At 48.2% G+C, this 22315-nt stretch overlaps 3 protein-coding genes and 1 pseudogene across 3 annotated transcripts; all 4 read left to right on the top strand.

Moving 5' to 3' along the window:
• On the top strand, positions 1-2842 carry LOC112883557 (ubiquitin-related modifier 1 homolog). Its single transcript, XM_025948867.1, has 3 exons — positions 1-276; positions 390-551; positions 2448-2842. Exons 1-3 carry the CDS (start codon positions 254-256, stop codon positions 2563-2565), a joined length of 303 nt encoding a protein of 100 aa, XP_025804652.1. The 5' UTR covers positions 1-253; the 3' UTR covers positions 2566-2842.
• Positions 2843-12303: 9461 nt separating this feature from the next.
• On the top strand, positions 12304-14165 carry LOC112882845 (annotated as a pseudogene).
• Positions 14166-14583: 418 nt separating this feature from the next.
• On the top strand, positions 14584-15353 carry LOC112881205 (non-specific lipid-transfer protein C6-like). The gene is made up of 2 exons (XM_025945887.1): positions 14584-15010; positions 15292-15353. Exons 1-2 carry the CDS (start codon positions 14584-14586, stop codon positions 15351-15353), a joined length of 489 nt encoding a protein of 162 aa, XP_025801672.1.
• A 1404-nt stretch (positions 15354-16757) lies between these two features.
• LOC112881206 (vegetative cell wall protein gp1-like) lies at positions 16758-17667 on the top strand. Its single transcript, XM_025945888.1, has 2 exons — positions 16758-17478; positions 17624-17667. The coding sequence occupies exons 1-2, from the start codon at positions 16758-16760 to the stop codon at positions 17665-17667; spliced, it is 765 nt and encodes a 254-aa protein (XP_025801673.1).
• Positions 17668-22315: the final 4648 nt, after the last annotated feature.

A 22315-nucleotide genomic window follows, 5' to 3' on the forward strand; every position in this document is an offset into this window, starting at 1 on the left:
ATCAGCGCCGCCGGTCTCCGCCTGAACCAGCGCTGTCCTCGTCGGCTCCTGCGCTCCGCGGCCTCCCACTCCCGCCTGCCTCCACCCCTTCTCCCACCGCGCCGGCGACCTCCTCTAATCTACTCTCCGCTCACGACACGCCCCCTTCGTCCTCGGCGTCGACGGCCCCCGGCAACTCCTCGCAATTCTGGCCCCCACCGGTAAGAAACCCTAAACCCTGGAAGGAATTCGCAGCCCCTCAGGACCTCTGGCGATGCATCTCACTCTCGAATTCGGGTAATACTTCTTCCAGCACTTCTCCCTTTCCTCCCGATTTTCCACTCGCCTTTGTGTTTTACTCTGCGCGAGCGCGCGGTTCCTGACGAGCAAAGCTGGTTTTGGGTTTGCAGGGGTGGGCTGGAGCTGCTCCTTAAGAGCTCCACCAAGGTGCACAAGGTGGAGGTCCCGCCCAAGGACGGCGAAGGCAAGGTTACGATGAAGGGTTTGCTCTCCTGGGTCAAGGCCAATCTGATCAAGGAGCGCCCGGAGATGTTCGTCAAGGGAGATTCCGTGTATGTGCCTGCCTTGCCCCCGTTTCTCTCAATCTCTCTTCATCGATTCGTGTAGGTGTAGTATTGATGATTCCAGTTGCTGCCGTTCCTCTTATGGATGGCGATTTCCTGATAGCACTAGTGCGGATTCTTGCAGTGGTGGAGCCAGGATTTAGAAATTAGGTATTCCCATATCAAAAGAAATATTTCCAATACAAAAATTCTAAGAGTTCGCAGTGCTACAAAACCATTCAAATTAAAGATGTTCCATGCAATAAAAAGAGATTACAATTATTTATAATTTCTCATGTGTTCATATCTAAATCCCATTTGACAAAAGTATTTGCACCAGAACAATTAGTTTTATGCTTCAACAAGTAGCAAACTAAATAGAATGCACCTAGCTCCACAAAGATTTTAAATCACTGAATTGTTATTCATTTTACAGCTCCAAAATCCATGTTAAAAGAACATACACTGCTTAAAACTATATATTAATAGTTATTGTGCAAGAAAATCAGAAATTGGGATGTGAGGTTCCATCACCAATGGTGCTAGTGTTAGTGCTAGCCAGATGGCTGATGCTCGATTAAACTAGGAGCTGCTGCTGGTCCATGCCCTGCTGCTGGCCTGCTACGGTGCTACCTCGTTCTGATGCTCCTGGTAAGAGTGTGGTATGGGCACTTGATGACGTTGGGTGTTGCCGGCCTAGGAGAGTGGTGGGAGTGCTGCTGAGTGGGAGAGATATCGGCCTCCTGGGCTGTCAGCTGTGGCCAGCGGGCTGGTCTAGGAGTTAGTAGTGCTCTTTATCGGCGTTGGGCTGATTTATAAGTTAAAAACTAGAGATTTTGACCCAATATAATATATACATGTTTGTATGCTTGACATATACTTGATCTTTTGGTAAAATAGTTAGGTATTCCCAGGAATACCCATGCATCAATACTGACTCCGCCCCTGGATTCTTGGGAGATAACGTGCTCTGATGGTAGCCTAGTTCATACCAGTTAAACGGTAGCCTGTTTGCTATTCACTTCTACTTTTGATGCTGTTATGTAGTTCAAATTGTTTTGGACCTCTCTGTGATTTCATTTGACTACACACACAATTTTTTTTTAACACCAATTAGACAAGGCTTTAACTACAGCCAGATGCTAGCCTCAGGATTAGGGCTTCAAAGCGCTACCCATTTACAATGTAAAATAAGAGGTCTTTCTCACGGACTGCAGTTGGTGCAGAATACCTGGGACCATTCAGCCCTGAGCTAGGTAGGCTTTACTAGCTGTTGTTATTATTTCTTTCCAGTTGATTATTTTGAGCATGTTCATGCGGTGTGATGTAACTTATCTACATGTTCCTTTGTTACAAAGTTGCTCAGCCTCCCATGTAGACAAGTAGTCAAGCAAAAAGAAAGAAATACCAATCAAACTTACTGATGGAATATAAAAAGTTAGCATTTACATAATGCTCATCTAGATGCTAGCTTTCACTCTCTTCTTTTTGAGGAGGGCAAATATAGGTACAAAGACATAACGCCAACCCACAAAGCTGTAGAGCATTAGAGCTAGCTGCCAAGCACAGCTAGGTGTTCAATTTGGATTCCGGGGCACAGGCACAGGCACAGGCACAAGCAATCTGCTTATTAAGACTTCATAGCGCACAATCTAGTGCTTAGCATTGCAGTAGCCAGTAGAGCAGTAGAGGGCAACACAGCATGAAAATGATACCTGTCCGCCTTTTCCGGTTATTTTTTTCCTTGCAAATGATTTGGTAGAAATATATAGGTTGCTTTTCTTGCCCATTAGAGGTGTGTATGCTTTGTCAGTTCAGAAATGTTAGAGCGTATTCAACTATTTCAAAACTAACAGTAGCCAGGTATTTAGTTCTCATGGTTTTTTCTTTGCTTCATGCATACAGGAGGCCTGGGGTTCTTGTCCTGATAAATGACTGTGACTGGGAGCTGTGTGGTGGTCTTGATGCAGAGTTGGAAGAGAAGGATGTGGTGGTTTTCATATCCACTTTACATGGTGGTTAGTTTAATTATCGGGATGTTACATCTTATGATTTTTCTGATAATTGCATCTTGTATCATGTTGGAAAAGGATTGCGAGTCGTGGAACTGAACCTGATGATACCTGTATCATCAACTATAGTTCCATTTTCCTGACTGAAACACAGTCATATAATATTGTACACAACCGATCCTGTATTTTTGCAATACTGCTGTGCTTGCTGTATACATAAGTGGATGGCCAAGTGTTTTTTCATGTCATGACTACGGAATTATCCGAAAAGGGAACAATTTTGATGTATGAACGTGTTATTACTTTTTCTGGTGCTGTGTCAGTTTTAAAGCTAGTGAGAAATCTGGTGATGATTGGTCATGTTGTTTTCGCCATGGGTTTGCTACTGGTGCCACAGTTCATGAAGCAGGGTCAATCACTCGGTAACCTCTCTGCAATGAAGCGTAACATGCTGAAGTACGGATTTTTCTTGTGGCCAAAATAATTTTTACATCTTAATTAATGAACTAAGTAATAGACCCATTTGGCCTCTCCTTTGTTGGGCTGGCCTATTTGTGAAAAAGAAAAACTAGTTCAGATGCTCGAAGTTAGCACGATGGATTTTAGGAGCAAGATGGCCGTCTCATACGTCTCAGGCTCTCAGCCAATGGCCGTCAGGCCAAAGTTGCGTAGAAGGAAGCAAAGGAAAAGGGAAATTAACCAATGGCAAAAGAGCCAAAAGCATCTGGGCACGTCCAAAAATTGGCTAGGCTCGCGCCGATCGGTAACGCACGAGATGCCGTTCTTCCGTTCAGCGTATAGAGTCGAGCATTTGCTGCAAGTGCCGTCGCCTGGCATCGGCCGGCGACATCACCCGCCATCTCGCGCCGCGTCGACGTCACCCCGCACTCGGCCGGCCGCCGCGGCGGCCACGGACAAGACGCTCGCTCCTCCTGCGGAGCTGGCTGCGGGCGGAGTCGAGATGAGAGGAGAGGTTGGGTGGAAGGAGGCGCAGCACGAAGGGGGCGGCGGCACCGCGGCAGTGCAGTTCCGGAGAAGAACGGGGGAACTGGGGATTGGAGGGGGAGTAGCAGGAGTACATTCTCCGCGGCATGGCTGCAGCCGTCGCCGGCGCCGGACGGGAAGGGGAGAGTGCCCGGGGGATTGGAGGGGTGTTTTTGCATAAATCTGGATCGCGATTATTAATCACGATCCGAATCAGGGGGTTTTAGACAAATACGTAGGGCCTATTTTGTAAATAATCGGATCGCGATTAGTAATCGCGATCCAATTTAGGGGCTTTTCGTAAATATTTGGATAGCAATTAAAAATTGCGATCCAAATGAGGGGGCATTTTTGTAAAGTGTGCTTGCCTTCTTCGTCAGCCATGGCTGCTCCGCGCCTCCGCCCCTGAGCTCCGATTCCGGCCGCGGAGTTGGTGGCGGCGGTGTCCAACCCCACCCACCACGTTTTGGTCGTCGGCATACGGCATCAATAAACTGGACGGATCGTCATCAATCTCCGCCTCCTGACGCCGGCGCCATCGGCGACGACCGACGAGGGCAGCGAAATGATGAGATCGGCGGTTGTTCTATGCATTTCCGATTTTCCATTGCTGTCCGGTGCACCGCGTCCACGTAATTGACGAGCTGGCTAGTAGTTTCTGGTACTATATAGGAGTAGGCTGCTGCGCAAGTTCCAGCAGACAGCAGAGCGCCATTTCAGATGGGAGAGATTAGGTCGGGTCGCTACTGAAGTTTTCAGAATAGGATATGTTCCCGTCAAACAAAAGAGAAGATGCCAATTCGGTAGTTTCATTTTCTGCTCAAAACATCGAGTTCTTGTTCAGGCTGGTTACTACTATTCATTTCTGTACCTGGAGATGTGGTCAGTCAAGGGCTGCATGATGAATCAGACGCTGAGAGGGAAAAATTGACAAACTGCTTCCTGCAAACAAATGGTATCTTCTTTTTATTCAGTGGTGTGTCTGAGAAGCAAATGAAAACAAGCAACGCGACCCAACACCAACGCAGTACAATACATCTCGCAGCTCCGTAGCAGGTCGATACACGAACACGAGCTGACGACCATCTAATTAAACTTGTTCTTTTTTTGCACATACTTAGCATCTAAACTTGTCACTAACACACTGGCTATCGCCTAGATGACCATCCAGGTGAACCCTTTTTTTAGATTAAGGACCATCCAGGTGATCAACTTGATGAGATCAATATATCATCAGACTGTGGTTCCATTTTCGTGACTGAAACACAGTCACGGAATCTTGTACGCAACTGTTCCTGTATTTTTGCAGTACTGCTGTGGTTCTCCTTGAGTGCTGTATACATAATTGGATGCCCAAGTGAACTGTTCCTAAAAGTGAACAGTTTTATTAGCGAGATATATTTAGTTATATATATACAGGATGTCACGCACATTTGGCTAAGAGTAGCCAAGATTAGAACGCGGGCAGCGTCGCTGGTGATGGTGGTCGTCATGCATGGCTTCAGATAGTTCAGAGTAAGCGCTGAAGCGCTGCGCGCGCGAGACGCGCCGCCGCGGCGGCGGCCGCCGGGAAGCGCCGGCCGAGGAAGGAGAGAGTCAGGAGGATGGTCCCCACCAACCACAGCAGGAACCCGACGGCGGCATGAGCCACCACGGTGATGACGTGGTCGGCGTCCGCCAGCAGCTGGTCCGGCGGCTCAGCCTCGCCGCCGCCGAGGACGGCGGCGCGCAGGAGGAGCGCGCCGCCCAGCGCCATGTACGTTGCGGCGGAGGCGCGGAGGCGCCGTGCGACGCCGTTGCCACCACGACGTCGGTGGTGGTGATCATCGGGAACGCGCTGGCCGCCACCCGCAGCCGGTGGAGGAGCTTCGTCGTTGAGCTGGCGGCGACGTGCGAACCCGTTGAGGACAGCGGCGGCCGCCATGCCGGGCTAGCTGCTGCCGTGGTACTTGAAATGCTGCGCTGGTGGCTTGGTGCTCTGCTTTGCTCGGCGAGGGAGAAGCACGGGTGCTGGGCCAGCTTATATGGGGCTTCATGAGGTTGGTGTCGTGAGTAGGGGAGCACCTTTGCAAGGAGAAGCTGTGCATATTCCTTTTTGTCTTGATATCCTTATCTCAGTATGGAGTATAGATTTGGAAAACAGTAATCTCAGCACACATTATCCCATTCTTTTTTACTCCTCGTTTTGGTCACTGACATGGTCGTCATGACTTCTAATAAACACGTGCTTGACCATGATCTTTGTAACTATGTAGTAGTATTTGATATTGAAGTCTACAAATTAGAAGTATTTTTAATTTATTAGTATCATACATATATAGAAATGAATTTCAATGCTTCCCTTTTTTCAGTTTGTGCGTGATCAAAGTTTTTAATGTTTGACTGGATCATTCTTGATAAAGCGGCTCTTATATTTTCAAACGGAGGAAGCAAGAAGTCATCTATGTATGCATGCCAGCATCTAATCGGAGAAACTGAGGCCTAATAAGGCTGCCTGCTCAATTCTACGTAAATCCATATGGTCTAACAGTAACAGCAATAACGTGTAGATCTACTCGCTATGTCCCTTTCTGGATGTTTATTTTTTTTGAGCCAATGTCTCTTTCTGGATGTTAACGATACCAATAATTATGTGTTGGAGCAAAAAGTTAAATCTTGGACGTATTCACCACGTCCCTTTCAAAAAGATGATAACGATCACCAGAGTCCAACAGAACAAAAAGGTTACTCTTGCGCATATGTTAACCTCGGCATCTCCTCGAGAGAGTAGGTTATAACGTAACTCCGGCAAAAGAAAAGAAAAGAACTTATGCCACGCTTGTTTCTCAAATTTATGAAACGTGTTTAATTTCTCAGTCAGGTAGCATGTTTATGTTTACACAAAGCTTCTTTGTCAAGTTGATGAAATTAATCTGGCGAGACTGTTTGTAGCAAGTATGCAAACGTCCAAGTTTTTCTGTCAGTCTACAGCGAACTCTGTGTGTGGCTTTGATGTATTACGCACTGGCTTATAGATGCATGATGTATGCATGTTTCCGAGATTTGATCATTCAAACTCTCTTTAATTTATTCTTGAGACGATCGAGCTAGGTTTCCTCATCAGCACACCACTAAAGTATTAGGGCAAAAAGTTAACTCTTGGACATACTCATCGCGACGTCCCTTTCAAAAATGACGATGACGATCATCGATCACCAAAGTCCAGCAGAGCGAAAAAGTAAACTCTTGGACATACTCACCATGTCCCTTTCGGCACCACCCGGAGAAAGAAAAGGTTACAGCCCAGCTTCCCTTAAAAATCAGGAAGGAAATTAAGCATTTGTTCGCGCTATTTTTCCTTTCTCGACTTGATAAGGTATGTTAACTTCTTCTGAACGTATGCGGGTTGACAGGCAGGTAGTCAAGAAACAAAAGGATGCCTGCTGGAATTGCCGGCGTGGAACATCTTCAGGGCGTCCATGTGTCGAGCTGAGGAATGACTGCGAAGCAAAGCTTAGTATATGGTGGTACAAGTCGACATGGACGTGAGATCTAGAATAGCCATGCATAGCAATAATTGGTGTAGGAGATATTAGTTGGGGGTATGTGTGTTCTTGCGCTTGCCCCTACTTTACAGTGCAATAATCGATCCTAGTCAACGCGATTTTGCCCCTAGTGGTCAGGTCAAAACAGGGGCAAAATCGCGTTGAATAGAGGTAAAATCACATTAACCTGTGAATAGCAAGGGTAAAATTATAAAGTTAAGGAAAGCGAGGGTATAATCACAATTGCACCGCAAAGCAGGAGCAGGAACACCGGTTTTCTTTTAGTTGTATATGGCCGGTGATTAATGTGATAGCTAGCAACTCACCGAAAGTTTTTCTGAACTTCAGTTCAGTACAATTCAGTAGCTACCAACCCACGTCGCAGCTTGCTGCCGTCATCGCTCTTCGCTCATCAACTCCCCTCGCCCATCTTCAGCCGCTCCGTAGTTTTGCATGCTTGTATACATATCACCTCCTGGTCATGGTCAAACTTAACCGTCAAACCTGCCATGCTGTCTTTGTTCTCTCTCTCTCTGCCTCAAACATGTAGGTGCACTAATGTGCCCTAGCTACGAGATTAGCCGCTTCAACTTCTTTGCACACAGTACGTGAGTCTCACTTTGCGTAGGCATGGTGTTTGATGAAATTACTGCATGGGAGGCCCTTTTAGTACATATTCATTCATCTATGACTCCATGCACTTTGCACACTATATTCTCGATCATGTTTGATGCAGCATAGTTTCAGTGCCCTTTTCAGAAAGTAAGGACCATTAGGATGGACAACATTGGATCAAATTTGTCCCCAGCCTTAGATTGTCAACGGGCTTTCAATTACAATCATCGATTCTTTTTTGCTTCAATTAGGTCGTGGCAGATAAATCTTGCATTTTAGTCGTCTACAAGTCTTTTTGACTTTTGGGCTCTGTATGTAGTGCCATTCCACGCCGCCGTTCTTCACGGAAGAGCCGAGCATTTTGCCTGAGCGAACGGATCGTCCGATGAAGAACGGATCAACGCGCCGATGCTGCTCGCACACTCTCGGTTCGCTGGCGTCGTCTCGTCTCGTCTCCTCGCATCGGCCGGGGACATCACCCGCCACCTCGCGCCGCGTCGACGTCGTCTCCCCGCGCTGGCCGGCGGCCACGGATACGCACGCCACTACCACTGCGGTGGCCACGGGAAAAGACGCTTCGCCTCCGGAGCGGGCTGCGGGCGGAGTCGAGACAAGAGGAGAGAGGTTGGGTGGACGGAGGCACACCGCGGCGTTGGAAGGCGCAGCAGCAAGAGGAGGGCGGCGGCGGTGCAAGTGGAGATCCGGAGAGGAATGGTGGTTGGGGGGGTGTTCTGGGATTGGAGGTGGAAGTAGCAGTAATCCATTCTCCGCGGCATGGCTGCGGCCGTCGCCGTCGCCGGACGCAAAGGGGAGAGTGCCTGGAAATTCGAGGCAAATTAGGGGGTCGTATGTAAATATGTAGGGTCCATTTTGTAAATAATCGGATCGCGATTAATACTTGCGATCCGATTTAGGGGAGTATTTATAAATATATGGATTGCGATTAATCATCGCGATCCAAATGAGGGGGCATTTTATAAACTATGCTAAAAATTATTGGACTTAATCTTGTCGTTTGTGTCAAGCTGTGTCCAAGTTGGTGTGTCATGTGCGTGTGTATCCGTAGGTGCATGTGTATGAGTTAGTTTGATGAGAGAAGACCATGCTGCATGCTAGTGATTGCATGCAGAAAATCTGCAGGTGCTCGTTGGTTGGACGTTGTGGCCGAGTCAATTCAGTGGAGCATGGATGCGTGGCGTGAAAAGAGGATCAACTAGCTAACTGCATGCATTGGATTGCGGCTGATCGTGGCCGGGTTGTGCGGCTGATCGTGGTGTGTGCGTGCGATTATTTAAGCCATGTAATCAGATGTGTTTAGCTAGTTGTGGTAAAGAGAAATAAAGTGCAAGTGCTGGTGCTGGTGTGCAGCACCGGATACCTTCTCTGTGCGCTTGTCTCGGAGTCTGTGTGTCTTGTGTAGTGCGTGTATCCTTCCATGCATCTAAGAGTGTTTATGGAGTTTGTAAGTTCGTAGAGAACCTGATCAGCGTGATCAGTGCCAACAAAAACTGACTCGCCGGCCATGGCGGCTCCGCCCGAGAGGCGCCGATTCCGGCCGCGCCCTTGTAGGCGGGTAGACCCAGGAAGATCTACCCCTCCGGCGCCGGCGCCGACTCCCACCTCTTCCACGCGTCCTGGTTCTTGCCCATGGTCTTGAGGTCCCTGCACGCACGGCGCGGGCGGCGACCTCTCCTGCCCCGGCCTCGTCGCCAGGACCAGCAGCGAGCTGAGGCTGAGCAACTCCCTGCTGTGGCAGCAGGCGTTCTCGGAGCTCGTTCTTCCCTGACGTCATGCGGCCTGATTTTGGGGAGGACGAGTACCTCCGGTCTCCGGAGCGTTGCGCTCCTATTACCGAAGCAGAGAGCCAGTCAGCCATGTCCAGCGGAAATGATATTTCCTCTGTCAAGCAATATTAATACTCATCTATTTACATTTAAGCTAGGATATCTTATATTTATAAGTGATAATATTTTTCTAATAAAACTGGGGCATTGTTAAAAGAAAAGAGTACTAGAATTGTAACATGGACCCATGGTGATAAATAAAGCAGGAGATTATTCGCGTGATCGTTCTGAAGAACCTGACGACCTGACAGGAGTTTGAACGTCTGCGTTGCGTAGGAGCAACCAATGCAAGAGTCACAAATGCATAAACGATTACTCGAGTCCAGCCCATGCATCATCCCTGCAGCCTTTTTTTTTTTTGCTCCTTTTGTTTGAAGCAGCTGTCCCGTACGGTTTGTACTGCACTAAGTATAGCGTATAATCTCAGATTCTCTCCTAAAATCATTGCTAATATCGCGTTCAGCATGGAGCTAGCGTGGCGTTTAAATGAAAGGATGAACTGTTGTTTGTCTGTCATGTACGTAAATGAAAGGATATTTGGACGAATTGACGCAAATCTAGCTTTTTAATTTCAAACCTGTGAACGTACCGGTGTTTGGAGGATCGAGCAACATGGACTTCACGATGATTGAAAGAAACACCTGCTACGTACGCGCACTCCACTCCACTCCACTCCACGTAGAAGCATTCCCTTGCACAAAAAAGTCCTCGAGGTGTGCACTCTAGCCTACAGTTTTCACTCATGGCACGTTGGAAGGCACCACAACGAAGACAGCAGGAGAAGCAGTGACTTGTGAACAATTCACTTGCGTGGCGTGCATAATCGTAAGGGAAACTGATTTTTGTTTCGCAAATGATTTGAACCATCAGAGCTAGTAGCGAATCCAGCTAAGGAATAAAGAGGGGGTTCATCTTCCTTCTCTTCTTCTTCCCTCCTTCTTCCTTCATTCTTCATAAAAATGGAGGAGAAGTTTAGAGGGTATCTATTAATCTTGCGGAGGTAGGGAGGCTTGCCCCTAGCCCCCTGTAGATCCGCTTCTAATCAGAGCTGTCGTTCATTTTAAATGTGTTGTATGTTCGTGAATCCGTGGTAGAATTTACGATCTTCGTTGGCTCTTTAATTTTCAGATCTTTTTGGAAATAAACAATGGTAAACATCATGTTAATGTGCATTTCTCTGCTGATTGATTGATTGTTTATAGATTTCCAGCTTTTATATGTTAAGGCACATTTCTATGCTGATTTATTGTTTCTAGATTTCCAACTTTATATGTTAAGGCGCATTTGTGTGATCATTAGTTGTTTCTAAATTTCCAGTTTCATATATGTTTTGGTTCCTGGCAAATTAAATCCAAAGACTACCTTAAGAAAGAATCGTGTCATACATTTCCTTCAAGAAACAACCCACAACTTTATTTTTAACAATTATTCAAATACTAGCCTATCAATCTGTGCTCCCGCCGCTCTGCATGGACTAATTAGAATTAATATAAAAATAAAGCTTATATCTAGTAGTTATAATTATCTATCTCACACTCTCTTTCATCTATTAAATATTCTAACACATAGTCTAAAATACATATTTATCATTATCTAGTTGCAAGCCTCCATATGTGTTTGATATATATTTAATTGAAAAATTAGTATTCTTATCTCTTCCATCATACATGAATACATGTTGACACATATCGTGGGTAGTATTTTTATATAAAAAATAACATAGATAATACATTAATAATAATAGAAATAGTAATTTAGAATTTTATATTGGTGCACTTTCATATTTTGTTATAATTGTATAATTTAGATTTAGGGGTTACTTTAATTTTTAATAATGATATAATTGGATAATTTATATGCAAATTTAGGGGATTATTTGCATTATTTTTATAATAGCATTGGTAGGTAATTTACATGAAGATTATGGAGTTACTTTAGATTTTTTATTATAATGGCAGAGGTGGATAATTTAGGGGGATTACTTTAGCCTATTTTCATAATAGCAGAGGTGGGTAATTTATTAGGAAAGATAACAGATCCAAAGACTATTATGATTAGAGTTGTCGGATTGATGGCCGGATATTTCTGATTTCTAGAATTTCTCTATTTTTTAGAGTGTCCACCTAGAATCCTAGGTGGCTTCACGTGAAGACTTCAAAAAGCTTCCGATTAGTAATGGTAATGTAACTGGTTAGTTTGCAGAAACTAGGACCAGTAGATACAAAGAAATTAGAACTATATTAAGGGGAATGGACCTTGGATATGCAACCACACGAAATCTTCTGCGCTGCCATTCATTTTTTCCAGAGGATTTTCTGTGATCTATCTACCTTCTATATGAACTAGATATCATTTCACATCTGCAGGTATTATTTCATATCTTCGTAACCATACACACGCCTTAATTAGGTACAAACCCTTGTGCCTGAAGAAGCTTGTACGGTTCCAAATGTTCATAGGACTTCTTTTTACTAAAACAACACCCATATATATTTCTATTTACCAAGAGGAAAACTCAAGCGTTTATGAAAGGTCACCACACACTCATTTAAATGCGTTATTATTAATTGTAGCAAGCAGGATAGCTCAATCACCGTTTGGTAATATTGCAATTAGTAGCAAATATGTGCAATTTAACGGAAATCATTAAGTAATTTTGCCACAACTGTTGCCAAATCAGCAAGTTATTCGCCGGACTCTTCCCTATTTAAACGCTCCGTCCCCCTCGCCATCTCACTGCATCTCACCAGACCACGCGTCTCCCACACACCAAGAACCGGCCATGGTGCTGACCATGACCACCGGCCAAGAGGACTTCCTCCTCCTGCTCCTCCTCCCGACCACCTCGCCCCTCCCGCCCCTCCTAGCCGCCCTGGTCCTGGTTGCCGTCCTCCTGTGGCTCTCTCCTGGCGGCCCGGCGTGGGCGCTCTCCCGCAGCCGCCGCCCGCCGTCCGGCCCTCCGGGCGTGGTCACCGCGCTCTCCAGCCCCGTGGCGCACAGCACGCTGGCGGCGCTGTCCCGCGCCGTCGACGGCGGCGCGGCGCTGATGTCCTTCTCGGTCGGCCTCACCCGCCTCGTGGTGTCGAGCCAGCCCGGAACGGCGCGCGAGATCCTCGTCAGCCCGGCGTTCGGCGACCGCCCCGTCAAGGACGCGGCGCGCCACCTCCTGTTCCACCGCGCCTTGGGCTTCGCCCCGTCCGGCGACGCGCACTGGCGCGGGCTCCGCCGCCTCGCCGCGCGCACCTGTTCGGCCCGCGCCGCGTGGCGGGGGCCGCGTACCACCGCGCCACGATCGGAGCGGCCATGGCCTCCGACGTCGCCGCTGTCACGGCCCGCCACGGCGAGGTGCCCCTGAAGCGCGTGCTGCACGCCGCGTCGCTCAAGAACATCATGGCCACCGTCTTCGGCAAGCACTGCGACGACCTGGCGAGCCAAGAGGGCGCCTGCTGGAGGAGATGGTGACCGAGGGGTACGACCTCCTGAGGACTTTCAACTGGGCCGACCACCTGCCATTGCTCAAGTGGCTCGACCTCCAGGGCGTGCGCCGCCGCTGCAACAGGTTTGTTCAAAAGGTCGAAGTGTTCGTTGGTAAGATCATTCAGGAGCACAGGGAGAGGCGCGCCAGTGGAGGCGTCGCTGATGAGATCACAGGTGACTTCGTCGACGTCCTTCTCGGCCTCGAGGGAGACGAGAAGATGTCAGGGTCCGACATGATCGCTGTTCTTTGGATACGATCGAGTTTTCTGTGTAGCACAATGCATGCTCTTTAATTTTTTTTGATTGCTTTTGAATTTACGCGCGTTTTCTTCTATATATGTATTTTTTTGTTTTTATCAGGAAATGATCTTCAGAGGTACTGACACGGTGGCAATCCTGATGGAGTGGATCATGGCGAGGATGGTGCTGCACCCTGACATCCAGGCAAAGGCGCAGGCGGAGCAGGACGCCGTGGTGGGACGCGGCCGCGGAGTCGCCGACATCGCCAGCCTCCCCTACATCCAGTCATCGTCAAGGAGACGCTGCATATGCACCCTCCCGGCCCGCTCCTCTCGTGGGCGCGCCTCGCCATCCACTTCGCGCACGTCGGCGGCCACCTGGTCCCCGGCGGCACGACGGCGATGGTGAACATGTGGGCCATCGCGCACGACACGGCCATCTGGGCCGAGCCGGAGGCGTTCCGCCCTGAGCGCTTCCAGGAGGAGGACGTGAGCGTGCTCGGCAGCGACCTCCTCCTGGCCCCCTTCGGCGCCGGCAGCCGCGTGTGCCCGGGCAAGATGCTGGCGCTGGCCACCACCCACCTCTGGATCGCCCAGCTGCTGCACCGGTTCGAGTGGGCGCCCGCGGCCGGCGGCGGCGGCGTCGACCTGTCGGAGCGCCAGAACATGTCGCTGGAGATGGCCACGCCTCTGGTGTGCAAGGCCGTCCCCAGGGCCCAAGCCTGACCAGCCCAGGCCAGCCGCCGCCAGGTCTCCGACGATCCACCTCCATGCATGGCCGCCGCGTCTCGTCTTCTTGAACTGGTCTCTCCGGGCCGACGAAGGAAGCTAGGAGTAGCTACTAATGGTCGCCATGGGTGCCGCCGTGAGAGTATCTCCGATCCTACTACTATATGTGTTCTTGTCCAAGTCCTTTATTTCGCACGCCCCAGCCGCTAGGTTGTGGGTGGTTCGTGTTCTTAGTCGTGTCCGACAATAATGTGGTGTGATCGTTTGTGACCTTGGTTATATGGGTGAACATGAGCGGCAATATTAAGAATGAGTTATGAGAAAAATTTGGCCCAGTCTCTTGTCTTTTTTATTATATATATAAATCTCTAACTAGTTGATGGTTCTTTGTTCCCCATCCTCACGCATGCAAGACGAAATGCATCGATCTGAAATCACGAAAATCCTTAACCTATGTTGAGGAGTACATGGTAGCATGGCTACACGCATGCAAGACGAAATGCAAGGAGCTAGCATGCTATGGGACTTTGCTGAATTTCTCGATGGGAAAAACCCAAGCAACCTGCAATATAAACACGACTGCCATACACGCACCAAAAGTCCAAAAAGCCGCTGCCATGGCGTCCTCCAAGCTCGTCGCCGGCCTCTTCCTCGCCCTGGCGCTGGTCGTCGCCACCACGCCACACCCCTCGCAAACCACCAGGAGCTTGGCCGAGCACGGCTGCTGCGGCACCCCGTCGCCGGCGCCGCCACCAGACGCAAGCCCGCCGGGTCAGGAGCCGGCGACGGCGTCGTGCATGTCGTGGTTCATGGGGATGACCCCGTGCATGGACTTCTTCACCGACGCCAGCGTGCCGGCGCCTTCGAGCGCCTGCTGCAGGGGCCTCGAGTCGCTCGTCGACGGCGCGGCCGTCTGCCTCTGCCACGCCATGAACGGGGACATCGACAACCTCATGCCGGCGAACACGGACTTCACCCGCGTGTCGGACCTCCCGGCGGCCTGCGGCGTCGCGTTGCCGGTGGAAAGGCTCTCCAAATGCGAAAGTGACTCGACCATCTATCTGTGCCTGCGTGTGTCCTACTACTTGAGCAGTTTCATGTTTTTTTTGTGTATATATAGCATCTAATCTATGATGAATGCTGGTCTCATTGAGCAGCGGAACTGGTGCCGCCGTTGTTGCCTCCTAGTCCTGCCCCATAAGCATCTCTCATCACATTGTGTTTCTTCTTCTTTTCAATTACTTCTCTAGCAAATTTTATCGTGTGATGCCAGGGTTGTTAGTGTTCTTATCAAACCATGTATGCATGCTTGTTATGTTTTGCAGGAAAGCCACCACCAGTAGCACGCAGCAGGCGGTTGAAGAACAGCAAATTCAGTTTGGAATAGATTAGCTAGATTAGATTAGATGCGTGGATTGCAGAATTGCAGTAATGTCTCGGAGGAAAAAAGAGTTAGCAGCAGTTACCCAGTGTATTTTGAATAAGAGTTAGCTTTGTGTTAAGAGCACCTGCAAAATTGCATGATATGATCAAAAATAAATTGTTCGAAGTTTACCGGATTCGAATTTGGACTCTTAATTAAAGATGATTACGCTACGGTACCTTTCGTGATTTTTTGCTGCTTACATGTGGCAGAATGGCACGAACTGAGTATAGCTCGGTCATATTTTCTGTGATGAGCCTACCAATTCGGATTTGAGTTTAGACTCCATGAACTAACGACGCTATTCATTGGTAGGCGATCGACATGCTCGTTAACAGAGATACATCTGCGGTGACTTTGTTAATTTCTTAGATCTACTGATGAAGTCGTTCCGAGGTTCTCGTAGGAATGGGCCGGATCTATGCAGATATCCTTGTGATACTAATGTCATTTTTTAAAAGGAATTGATACTAATGTTTTTTGGAGAAACATGTAGTTAAAACGTTTCTGCCACTTTATCTTTTCCTCCTTTCCGGATCTAGCAAAAGTACGTGTTCAGTTATGAGTTTTCTGATTCTTAACTCATCTCTTTTCCTTACTAGCTACTGGTCTTACAAGCAGCAATCCCTGCTTACTAATGTCAGAACTGCTCCAGAAAAGCAAATAAACTTTGTGACGCAATTACATTCTTGTAAATTTCGGACACTGTGGACTGCACTATGTAGGGTACAAATATTCTCAAGTTGCTCACTGCTTCCATTTTTTTAAGGGAACGGCAAGAGAATTGCCATAATTTCTGTTTGAAGAAAGAAGGTTAAAGAAATACAAACAACTCCAAACCCCACGCAACAGGGGAGGAGAGAAAAAAAACAAAAGAAGGAACTCCAGCAGCAACTATGCTAAAAGCAGCAGCAGCAACAACATTTTCTAAAAAGGTAATCTATAAATTCTAAAATCAAATTATGTGCTGAAATCTATTCACATCGATAGGTTTAATCTCTAGATAAATCACCACGCATAAAAGTAGAGAGGTGATAAGAGTCTAATACTTTTGGTAGATAGAGAACCTCGAGATAAACTGATCTTCCGAACAACATGGCATATGTGGTGATTTTTGTCAACCTCAAAATTTGGAAATTCATACGAGTCCAATCTTCTCGGTGCAAGTGCAACCCTTCAAAAAAAAAAATCTTCTCGGCACACGAGACCATGGATGGAAGACCTCGGGATAAACCGATCTTCCGAGCAACAGTTTTGCCGTTTAAATCCTCTATCTCAACACCAAGCCGTCCAATAAATAGAGGCCCCCCTGCACGTACGTCGTCCCACACAACGGAACAATCCCTCGGCACAATCGGCATCCAAGCGATGGCGCCGTCCAAGTGCTCGATCGCGTTCCTCCTCGTCTTCGCCGCCGTGGCAGCCATCCTCCGCCCCTCGTCGGCGGCCAGGGTCCAGCTGGAAGCGGAAGAGGCTGCTCCACAGCCGCCGTCCTTCTGGCGGCCCCGGATACCGCTCCCGCCGATCCCCTGCATCCCCGGTCTGCCGCGTCCCCGGTTCCTGCCCCCCTGCGACGGCTCCGGCGCGCCGCTGCCACCGCTGCCACCGCTGCCGCCACTGCCACCGGCAGGACGGGTGCCGCTCCCGCCGATCCCCTGCATCCCGGGACTGCCGCGCCCCCGGTTCCTGCCACCCTGCAACGACTCCGGCGCGCCGGCGCTGCCGCTGCCGCTCCCGCCGCTCCCTTGCATCCCGGGCCTGCCGCGGCCCAGCTTCCTGCCACCCTGCGACGGCTCCAGCGGCGCCGCGGCGTCGCCGCAGCCGGCGGAGTGCAGCACGTCCCTATCGGGGCTGGCGCCGTGCGCGGACTTCCTCACCGCGAACGCCACCAACTTCCTGGCGGCGCCCGCGGCGGCGTGCTGCGACGGGGTCAGGTCGCTGGTGAAGGACGCGCCCGTCTGCCTGTGCCACGTGATGAGCGGCGACCTCGGCGAGATCCTGCCGGCGCCCGAGCTGCGCCTGCGCGCGGTGGCGCTCCCCCGCGCGTGCGGCGTCGCCGTGCCGTTCGGCACGCTTCGCCAGTGCTTCAGTAAGTCGTATATATATGTATAATTGTATATATATAAATTTCCATGCGTGCGCTAGCTTGATCGAGCTAGCAGTCGACATCATGAATCTATATGTGCCAGTGAAGAAACTTATCCATGTATATATGTTGTGGTTGGACTGAGCAGGGGGGCCTGTGCCGCCGATGGACGCGCCAGCACCGCCGTCGTGAGCGGAGACGGAGCCGACGCCGCCGGCAGCAGATTGATATGCTCGTGGGGTGCAGCAAGCGGCCGGTTGGATGATATGTTTCGTCGTCAGGAGTAGTAGTTAGATTAGATTGGGTAAAGATGTGGCTTGCAGAATCTTAGTAGACAATAGTTACATCGTAGCAGTGTATTAGGGATATCGTTCGTATGCGTTCTTTAGCTAGAGGCATGAGAAGGTCTGTTAAGAAGTAATTGTCGTGTCAATCTGGAGAAGTCATTGCACTGAAGTAACATCCTCAGTTCATGCATTGTTCTCGCTCGCAGGGTGTTATTTTTGCGATTTAATCTACTATTTTAATTTATCCGTGGGATCTGGTTCGCACAAAGTGCGCCTAGCTATGAGATAGATGTGGGCAATAACGTCCGAGCCGTCCAGATAGATTTTACAGCCGAGGCAGAGTTACTCAAACGATGGACGCATTTTTTTTGCCGATAATTTTACAAGTTACATAGGCAGAGCATTTTCTGCCAATAACTTTTAGTATAGTTACATAGGCAGAGCTTGCCCTTTTGCTCGAGGCAAATGACAAATAAACGCGTCGTTGGCCCATGAAGCAATGGTGTTAACAAGAGGGATTCTCGAGTGCCCAACAGATCACCCTTACAAAAACCTCGATTGATCCGTGGATCTTGGACAGGGCTGGCCAAGGCCCGGCCACAGGGGCGCTCCCTTATACAAATTAAAGTAGGTCATGCCATGACGTTTAACCTTGCCAGGCAGCTACCGGGTCCTTCAATTATGCGGCGATCCTACGATGTGGTGCGCGGGGGTCAAAGAAACTCTCTCGGAACATATACAGATTCTGAAAATATTATATGTATAGCTCATATTTAATAAACAGACAAATATAAGTACTATTGATCATATATATAGGCAGGCCGGCCGCGACGTCGGCGAGACGGCAGCCAGGTCACGACACCAAGATCAAAGAGGGTGACGACGAAGCTTGTGCGCTAGAGCTAGAGCAGTTGCAAGCGCGAGCTCCTCGAGCGCAGTCTGTGCGACGCCGGCGGCCACCGCCGCAGCAGGAGCACCGTCCCTGCCATCCACAGCAGGAAGCCCACGACGACGCGGTCGTGGTCGCGGTCGTCGCCGGCGCTGAGCAGTAGTGAGGCGCCCAGCGCCATGTACGAGACCGAGCACGCGCGGAGCCGCCGAGCCACGTGGTGGTCGGCCGGGTCGAGGTCGCGCGCCATCGGGGGGTTGCGGTGGTGGTTGAGAGCCGCCGCGGCGACGGCGGCGAGAACCGCGTCCATCTGCGGCAGCAAGTGGGACCAAGTGGCTATGTATATATGAGATGCGTACTCCTCCGCGGCAACCTCAAGCTGGATACGTGGCTATATAGTCGCGGTGAATCGGTGCTCCCGGCTGGCGGCTGCAAACTTTTTTGCCACTTGATAGTAAAAAACGTGAATTGTTACTACTGGCATGGCCGCCAGTGACATACGCATTGTTACCCTACTGGCGTTCCAAAAGAGCCATTTCAAAATTAAGGAAACACTTCCACAAAAAAAAAAAGGAAAACGACGCTATTTCCACATCACGAAAAAATTAATAGTACTAAATCCATTTATCTAGTCGTAAACTAATAATCCTCATGGGAAGTTTCAGTTTGGCACGAGCCAGCTAATTAGAATACTAACAGTATACCGCAGATGCAGAAGCTTTCTAAATTTATACCATCATCCAACAACTCCATGCACGCTACTCTTAGTTCGCCGAACGTTAGTACATAACGGTCTGCAGGGTCTGCAGGGCTAAAAAAAATTATTACACCAATCCAAACTCTACAATCTGCAGGACTCGAACCCGAGACACCTTGCCTCATGCACAACTTCTTTACCCACCCACCTACATAGCATATGAGATTTTGAATGGGATGCCTTCGTTTTAAATTAACCCATGAAGGACGCTCTAGTCCCGATTGGAGCCACCAACTGGGACTGACTAAAGCTCCCCGCCGCTCCCTAACTGTTGGGCCCGGGATTAAAGCTTTCATTAGTCTCAGGCCCAACAGTAGCCGAGACTAATATCAAGGATCAAAGACCATTTCTGTAGTAGTGGAATAGTGTTTCATAAATTTCAGGTGAAATAAACAAGGACACTTTTTGACAGTTAATACGAATGTTTTTTCTTTTATGTTATAATTGCCAACACTGAATCTATCTACTTTGTTCAGTTTGTAATCATCAAACCCAAAGCAACAGGAGGGTATTTCGGTTGTGCTGCGTTTCGGTATATACCAAACTGAAAGTAGAATAGTGATGGGAATGGGACTGGAGGAGAAGTACTGTATAATGTGACGACGTAGCCAAAGCATATGGGAGCAAAAAGTCTATGAGCGAGCATACCAGTCGTGGAGTAGTTCTTTTATGCGGCAATTATACGCTCCTGGTGTGGGGGATCGGAGCAGTTCGAGAGGATCTTTTCTTCTTATTGTTTTTTTAGAAAAGGTGCACTTGTTCGTATCTAATTAAAAAGGCTGAAATGATGAGCATTATAAAACATATAGATCTGCATCCGCTGACATGATCACTGCTTCGATATCCCTCGGAACATTAAGAACTTACCATGCAATTACCTCAGCTTACCGTGCATTATTGTGTAAATGGAAACTAAAGCTACGACGTTAAAAATCTTAGAAAAGTTCATTATTTCTCATACAGCAATATAAATAGATGAAAGATCCAAGACTATCCATCATTACAAACCTAACTGGATTTGATAAAACATGCACGCCATGAGGCTTAACGTTAACGTACATATCAAAATTTAACTGTAGTATTATATGAATTGTGGTCAGGTAAGAGGATGTTACGTTTTCCACAGAAATTCATATTTATTCAATTGAAGAAGTACAATTACTCAATGTTAGTGCTACAAAACAAAATGATGCGGCTGTGCAGATGTGTAGTTTCTCTATCAGCTAATATTTTCTCCAATTAATTAGTTGTCCCATGCAAAGTTAATGATCTTTTGTTGTTTATTGGCAATGCTTGGTGACAGAACGGAGAGGTTTTTGTCACAAAACAGCAAAAGTTGTTTCCACTATCTATCTCCTCCATCAATCAGCAGTAAGCTTTGTCTTTGGATGATGTTAGATTCTGCGCGGTGACCTGCCGCCGAGCCAATGCTTATGTAACGGCTTGAAAATCAGGGCTCCAAGCAAAGAGTATAAGTGGGCATGCTTTTTGCTTTTCCTAACTTCACACATATAGGCTACGGGTAGTTTCTTAAGACACAAAGGTTTAAAGTGTGACCTGATAAAACTAGAGGACAGTTGCTACCGTTATGAATCACAAAAAATTTACATAGTGCTGTGTGAATTGACATGATGACCACTACTTAGCTTACAAATGTTGTATCCCTAAATCTTGATTCTATTACATATTGGTAAAGATACTCCTTCCCCCTTACCTATTTGTCCATAGCTATACTTATATAACTATGCTTTAGTTATGTCAGCAACAACTGATCGACTAATATCCTCTCCAATCAATTTATCCCCTTAAGTTTTACTGAACTCCATTGGTAACTGACCAACGTCCAATCTTCATCATGGGATGATAGAGAGGTCCGTCATCAAAAGAGGATGATCAGATTGGACAATCTCGTGCTGCAAATATGTTTTTTTGATAAAAAAAATATTGTCTCTATTATTGCCACAAATTAGTGGTAAGCTCAGGCACAGAAGGATGATGTTGGGTTATGCGGTGACCAGCCGATGGGGTGGTGCTCACCTAGATACCATGAAAATCAAACAAAATTCTAAAGAGTACAAGTGGGCATGACTTTCTCTTTGCCAGCTCCAAGTATAGGGGACTATGGCAGTTTCTTGGATGCAAAAGTTTCAAGTGTACCTTTTTGGGGCTTTTTGGGACGTAAGTGGAAGAAGCATTAATGACTCTTTTTTTATTTATTAACTTTCTATGGTTCAGGAAAAAAAGCTCTTGACTTGCGGCCATTCATAACTCGGCTTGATGAAGAATTTATATATGATAGGTATGCCACACTTCAACAGTTTTGATCCATGTGACCTAAGCTTGTCCAGATGGGAGGCGTTGGGAAAATGTCGATTATCAAGATTCAGGAGGCTATGCCAACGAATTACTCAAAACTATCTGTAGAAAGACTCATGGGCTTGGCACTACTCCCACTTTTCAGTAGGTAGGTTCTTGATCTCCCACTTTTCAGTTTCACCGCCACCAGCACCGTGCGGAAGAATCAGATGGATATGCAACATCGCAAAAGGAATGGCGCAGCTTCAAGTCCAAGTCCAAGAGGATATCTGCAGGTTCAATTCGACGAGATTGGCATGCAAAGATCGTCCTTAGCTAGCATGCCAATGAAGTATGAAGTTGCTTGCTGTCCGGTTGCATCGCATGAACGGCTCGCCGTTGGCGAGCGTGCCCAATCCCGGCACCTTGTTCTAGACGGAGCGCGCATCGAAGACAATCTTATCCATGACGTTGTACGCCCCCGCTGAAACGCCATGGACGACGCAGGACGTCCACGCCGTCCGCAGCCGCGGCCTCCATAGTCATGAGGATGCGATGATCCGCCTGCCGGCAAGGTGGCGTCAGCCGTCAAGGAATGGATGGCTCCAGCCT

Source organism: Panicum hallii, chromosome 2, assembly GCF_002211085.1.
Source record: "Panicum hallii strain FIL2 chromosome 2, PHallii_v3.1, whole genome shotgun sequence".
Lineage (NCBI taxonomy): Eukaryota > Viridiplantae > Streptophyta > Magnoliopsida > Poales > Poaceae > Panicum > Panicum hallii.